Source organism: Bombus pyrosoma, linkage group LG6 (assembly GCF_014825855.1).
Source record: "Bombus pyrosoma isolate SC7728 linkage group LG6, ASM1482585v1, whole genome shotgun sequence".
Taxonomy (NCBI): domain Eukaryota; kingdom Metazoa; phylum Arthropoda; class Insecta; order Hymenoptera; family Apidae; genus Bombus; species Bombus pyrosoma.
In genome coordinates this window covers 1,607,626-1,614,238 of record NC_057775.1, presented here as the reverse complement: position 1 = coordinate 1,614,238, position 6,613 = coordinate 1,607,626, and the positions used below count along the sequence as shown (strand labels likewise).

The 6,613-nt window shown below is 33.1% G+C and overlaps 1 protein-coding gene across 1 annotated transcript; it reads left to right on the top strand.

Moving 5' to 3' along the window:
* The first annotated feature begins 2,082 nt into the window (after window positions 1-2,082).
* LOC122568406 (odorant receptor 13a-like) lies at window positions 2,083-3,856 on the top strand. The gene is made up of 8 exons (XM_043728106.1): window positions 2,083-2,196; window positions 2,462-2,579; window positions 2,647-2,899; window positions 2,965-3,129; window positions 3,214-3,308; window positions 3,385-3,517; window positions 3,597-3,729; window positions 3,806-3,856. Exons 1-8 carry the CDS (start codon window positions 2,137-2,139, stop codon window positions 3,854-3,856), a joined length of 1,008 nt encoding a protein of 335 aa, XP_043584041.1. The 5' UTR covers window positions 2,083-2,136.
* The last annotated feature ends 2,757 nt before the right edge of the window (window positions 3,857-6,613 follow it).

Genomic DNA, 6,613 nt, shown 5'->3' with positions numbered 1-6,613 from the left:
GGTGTCCTAGGTATTTAACTTGCCTTGTTTGTGCCATGTGCGTGCCACTCAGTTGGATATTTGGTGGTTTCCGTTTCCTAATGTAAATGTAATATGGTTGCATTTACTGAGGTTTGCTTTTATTTGTTCATCTTGTAGCCATTTTTTCTATTTTTGTGAAGTGCTCCTGTAGTAATGTGACTGCTGTTTCTGGATTAGTATGCCTGACTAGTACAGCCGTGTCGTCCGCGAATGTCAGTATTTTGCTGTTGGTAGTTGTTGGTATGTCGATCGTGTATAGTGCGTATAATATTAGTAAGACGCTTCCTTACGGTACCCTTGCCTTGATGTCTTTTACTTTAGAATATTCATCCTTTACTTTTACTACAAATGTTCTGTTGCGTAAGTACGATTTGAGTAAGTGGTGGATTTGTTCCGGGAAGTGTTTTTTGATTGGTTGTAAGAGGCTTTCATGGTTCACTTTGTCAAATGCTTTCTCAATGTTCACGAAGAAGGATGTACAGTATTGTTTCTTTTCTATTACTAGCAAAATTTCGTTGACGAACCTGTGCATTTGCTCTATCGCGGTGTGTTTGTGTCTGAATCCAAATTGATGATGTGGTATTAATTTTTCTTTCTCTATTGTTGGTTTTAGGTGATCGTATATTATTTTCTCTAGTATTTTGGAAAACAAAGGAAGTAGTGATATTGGTCTGTAAGATTCAGTTTGGTGTGGGTCTTTGCCCGGCTTAGGTAACATAATGATTTGTGCCAGCTTCCATAGATTAGGAAAGTATTGGATTCTTAAGATTGCAACGTATTGCTTTTAGGGGATTGTTTTTCAAGATTTTACCATTGATTAGGTCGATTCCTAGTGCTTTATTGTTTTTTTGTTTTCCCGATTATGACTCTAATTTTTTGTGCTGTTTTATTAGATATGGTGTAGTGCTTGTTAGTTGAGGTACTAATATTTTGCGCATCTTCGTCAATATTATATGGAGTAAATGTGTTACAAAGGTGGTTGGGGAATTCTACAGCTTGCTCTTTGTTGCTTCTAGCCCATGTGTTGTCTGCTTTTCTGATTGTTGGGCTTAGTTTTATTGGCTTCTTTATTTTGTACGTGGCTTTTCATAGAGAGTAATTGGCATTCTCATGCGCAGAGAGTATCTCTATGAATTTTGAGAATTCGTTATTATTATGATCTTTTATTTTAATTTTCATTTTCTTTGCGAATTTGTTTATATGTTTTCTGTTTTCACCTATAATACTTTGTATAATACTTTTACTTGTCCTAGTTTTAATTGCTTTATACTGTAGTTTTCTTTTCCAACAGTGTTGTTCAATAATTCGATTAGTGGATCTATTACTTGGGCATCTATGTAAATTTGTAGTGGTTTAACGTTATGAGTTGTGACCTTTTCTTTTGGGTCCATGTCTATTTCTTTTATTAGTGAACCGAATGAATTTTGGAGTGGGATGTCTTGTAGCCATTGTTGCTTTTCTGTATGTAAAGTTTCCATGGCGCTTGGGCCTGGTATTATTTTACGCTTTTTGTGCGTTGTTGCTGTCTTCTAATGTTCATCTTGATATGATAGTTCGTCATCGTAGCTGTTTTCTTCTTGATTTTGAATCGTTTCCATTTCTTTTGTAGCTTTATTTATGTAATATATTTCACCTTTGTTCGTTATTTTGAGTGGTGGTATTTGCTGTTGCATTTTGTAGCTTTAACATTTGCCAGTGTTTGTTGTCTTTTCGTTCAACTAAATTCACTGCCAGTCGCACTTTCACTGAAGCACAGTTTCTCAGGTCTGTCTAGCTCGGCTGGTCAGGCAGAAATCCCGAATCTGCTTGTGATTGCTTAACCAATTCAGATGATCAATGTCTGAATCTCATATGATTGATTAATAACAGATCAAGTGGATAATTTCATGCGTTTAATGAATTATTTATATATCAATGAATAGTTTAAACTTTTATAGAAAATGTGACAATTTGGCATGGAATAGAATTTCTTACTTTTTTCAAGCATCAATGTCTTAAACATGCCTTCATTTAATTATTTTTGTAATCTTATATTTTATATATCTTTTCCAGGTTAGAGGATTAGTCAATGTGTGGAGTATCAGTGTGGATTCCATCATCGAATGCATACCACCGATGGTAACAATCTTTCTTCAAGTGGCATCTTATTTTAACCTGATTTTTAATACGGAAAAGGTATGGACGGTCCTTTATCTCGTTTAGTCTACAAATATTCAAAGTTGAATACGATTAATTAATTTAGTTCAGATTCTATTGCGCAATAAATAGTAATTTTCTCAAGCAAAAGGAGAGCTTGCTCCACGCTGCCATTAACATTTACACGTAATGATGAAAGCACGAAGGAACTTTCAAAGATATCTTTGCAAAATTCTTGTAATTTAGAACAAACTCCTGTCTTCTTATTTTTATCGAACAATCTTTCTTCTTTTTCTTATTACAGTTCAAAAATATACTCTTATTCATTAAAAATGATCATAACTACTACATGAATCGTCCAGAAAATATGATTCTTCAATATTATGCCAGACAAGGAAGCAAAATTATACTTTATTATGTCTGTAAGTGCATTAGATTTCAAAATGAAAGAAATTCTTTCATCGTTCTTTAAGAGCATTTCCATTCTAGCGTACATTTATATAACAATCACAGCTTTTGTACTGATACCAACAGTATCATTGATAAATGAACTCGTCAATCATTCTGAAGAGAGAAGCTTACCAATCGAAATCGATTATGGCATAGACATACAAGAATATTTCTATTACCTATTTATACCTTTGTACGTATCAATGTTTATAGTTCCTCATGTAATCGCATCTTGCGATAGCACGTACTTGCTATACGTCCACCATGCCAGTGCTTTGTTTGCAATAGTCAGGTAAAGTTCGTCTTTATTAATTTAATAATTTCGCAACATTTGATTCCGAAAACAATATTTTCCAGTTATGAATTGAAAACTATTCACATTTTCGATACAAGTAGCTTAATAAACTTAAAGGATTATGACTTACTCGAAAAGTATAAAGACGTCGAGTTATCACCGGACGAACAGAAGAAAATTTTTAAAAAATTATTGCTTTGCATAAGAAGACATCAAAATGCAATAAAGTTGGTAATCTTATTGTGTTAATATATAGTCACAGTGTTCATTTATTTCGAGTGAGAAACTATTGAATATTATATTCTTCGTAGATACGCAAACCTCGTTGAATCATTTTTCACTAAATCCATATTAGCTCAGATGTTTTTTAACGTCGTCAGTCTTAGCATTGGTGGAGTTGAAGTAGGTATTTGGATATACAAACTAAATTAGAAGATCATTTCTCAATTAGAATACATAAACACTTCACTATTTCTAGACAGTCTTGAATTTAGGCAATACAAGGAACGTGATGCGATTTGGAGCACTTGCATTGGCACAAGCTATACATATATTCATCCTTTGCTTTCCAGGACAAACGCTATTAAATCACAGTGAAGAAGTGTACGCCGCGGCGTAAGAATATTTCATATTTCTTTGATACCTTTTTCACCATTCATATTCCAAAGGGTTAATTCAAAATTGATTCATTTAGATGCGAGGTAGTGTGGTATATATTTCCTAAAAGGTGTCATAATTTATATATATTTTTACTCACAAGGACTATGGTATTTAACAAAATAACAGCTTTCAAACTTTCGGTCATGTCAATGGAAACATTTCTCTCGGTAAAATCTTCTTACTACGACACATTTTAAATAATCGCACAATTATTCGTAATTGGACTACTGTTTATACTTTCAGATTATTCAAACCGCAATGAGTTATTTCACTGTGCTATTGTCAACTACATGAACTTGAATGAAAATCGGATGTATCCCAGTTACATATGTAATAAAAATTATCCCTATAGTGTATTTCGTTCTTTGTACATTACATTTTTATTTACAGCACATATTGTCACATATAAGGAGATAATGCCTTTTAACGTTTTGTACTACAAATATGCAGAGATGTATAAGAAATACTTGAATATTTTGATAGTTTAGAGAAAGATTATGCCAATGTTCTATTTTAAAGTAATATATAATATAGTTTGAATAAATAGAAAAATAATTAATGCATATAATAAGATTGTTTAGAAAAAAATAAGAGAGTACTAGATTTCGAGTTTCCCATTAATATAAGTGTTGCATGGTCTTTCCAAGATTTTGGGAAATTTGGTGAGGTTGCAGCCCGTGAAGTGCTGAAGCACTCTGTTCGCGTTTTAATTTCGAACAATTCGAAAAACTAACTTAATGTTAAAATAAAGAAATGCATTACAAGAAAAATTAACTTGAACACTAATTTATATTTAGAACTGAATTATAATAGATTTTATGCTTTAACAAATATTGGCACTTTTATGAAATTTATTTAGACTCTAAGCTCAGAGTGACGGTTCTAACGATTCAACAATTCTACTTTTTGGGTCGTAATATAGTCTATTTATCTGCTCAGATTTTACATGATAATCTACAATCTATTTATTATCTAATAACGTAAATTAACTAATGTTAATATACATTAATTTAATTGGAATTTATGGTATTAGAAGGTGACCAATTTATGGCTTGGCAATGTCTTTTCCAATAATAACGGAAGTAAATACGATATTTGAGAGTGATCATAGTTATTACTGATTAATAATTTTGATCAATTTTTTTATCAATAATTTCGTTAAATAAACTATTTTCCGTTGGCTCGACTACGCTCTTGGGCAGTTAAATTCGCGGCACTAGAATTTATCCTATTATAGTACAGGATGTAGTATAGGAGGCATAAGCTCATATCAATTCACAATAATACCAACCTTAATCAGTTTTATTATTTCGTCAACACTGCAGTTGTTTACTCCTTTTTTTGACATCTCTAGTATTAACTGTGACATTTATTGGTTAGAATAGAGAAAAAATTGTTCGCTGTTTAGAATAAAGCCTTCTAAAAAAGGAAATGCCTCTCCAAAAAAATTTTCTATTAAAAAAAAGCAGTGATGCTTTTTGCATTATAGACAGTGCATATTTTTTTCTTTTTTTATTCATTGATGTCTGTCTCGCAAGCATTTTTTTATTATTATTATTGAATTTGTACTTTACATATTGTCCAGCTGGACATTCGGTACATTTTTCTAACTTAATTACTAAATAACACGTGAATAGCTACCAGCGGGATACCATCATCGAGTTTGACTATTTTATTTCTTTAATGAGGTCAGTGGGGTGTCCTCTTTTTAGTCTTCTTTCTATGAGACTATAGCTCGCTTCAGCAGCCAGCTGGTTTGGATATGTGGACGTTCTTTGCTTGTATTTTTCTGTGCACCTGCCGATTTCTTCTTTGACCGTTGGTAGTAAGTACCATATGATGAACTTTTTAAGAAATTTGACCGGCAAACCGAAAAACCTAGATCTGGAAATTTAAGATCGTTACATATAACATTACATATATGCACTATACTACTCTCTATGAAAAGCCACGAATAAAATAAAGAAGCCAATAAAACTAAGCCCAACAATCAGAAAAGCAGACAACACATGGGCTAGAAGCAACAAAGAGCAAGCTGTAGAATTCCCCAACCACCTTTGTAACACATTTACTCCATATAATATTGACGAAGATGCGCAAAATATTAGTACCTCAACTAACAAGCACTACACCATATCTAATAAAACAGCACAAAAAATTAGAGTCATAATCGGGAAAACAAAAAAACAATAAAGCACTAGGAATCGACCTAATCAATGGTAAAATCTTGAAAAACAATCCCCTAAAAGCAATACGTTGCAATCTTAAGAATCCAATACTTTCCTAATCTATGGAAGCTGGCACAAATCATTATGTTACCTAAGCCGGGCAAAGACCCACACCAAACTGAATCTTACAGACCAATATCACTACTTCCTTTGTTTTCCAAAATACTAGAGAAAATAATATACGATCACCTAAAACCAACAATAGAGAAAGAAAAATTAATACCACATCATCAATTTGGATTCAGACACAAACACACCGCGATAGAGCAAATGCACAGGTTCGTCAACGAAATTTTGCTAGTAATAGAAAAGAAACAATACTGTACATCCTTCTTCGTGAACATTGAGAAAGCATTTGACAAAGTGAACCATGAAAGCCTCTTACAACCAATCAAAAAACACTTCCCGGAACAAATCCACCACTTACTCAAATCGTACTTACGCAACAGAACATTTGTAGTAAAAGTAAAGGATGAATATTCTAAAGTAAAAGACATCAAGGCAAGGGTACCGTAAGGAAGCGTCTTACTAATATTATACGCACTATACACGATCGACATACCAACAACTACCAACAGCAAAATACTGACATTCGCGGACGACACGGCTGTACTAGTCAGGCATACTAATCCAGAAACAGCAGTCACATTACTACAGGAGCACTTCACAAAAATAGAAAAAATGGCTACAAGATGAACAAATAAAAGCAAACCTCAGTAAATGCAACCATATTACATTTACATTAGGAAACGGAAACCACCAAATATCCAACTGAGTGGCACGCACATGGCACAAACAAGGCAAGTTAAATACCTAGGACACC

What these genes read in the sequence shown, in the direction of transcription:
- LOC122568406 (XM_043728106.1), top strand. Translation starts at nt 2,137, where the DNA reads ATGGTAACAATCTTTCTTCAAGTGGCATCTTATTTTAACCTGATTTTT. An exon ending in GCTTTGTTTGCAATAGTCAG is followed by an intron (nt 2,900 to 2,964) that starts GTAAAGTTCGTC and finishes AATATTTTCCAG; the next exon opens with TTATGAATTGAAAACTATTC. An exon ending in GAAGAAGTGTACGCCGCGGC is followed by an intron (nt 3,518 to 3,596) that starts GTAAGAATATTT and finishes TGATTCATTTAG; the next exon opens with ATGCGAGGTAGTGTGGTATA.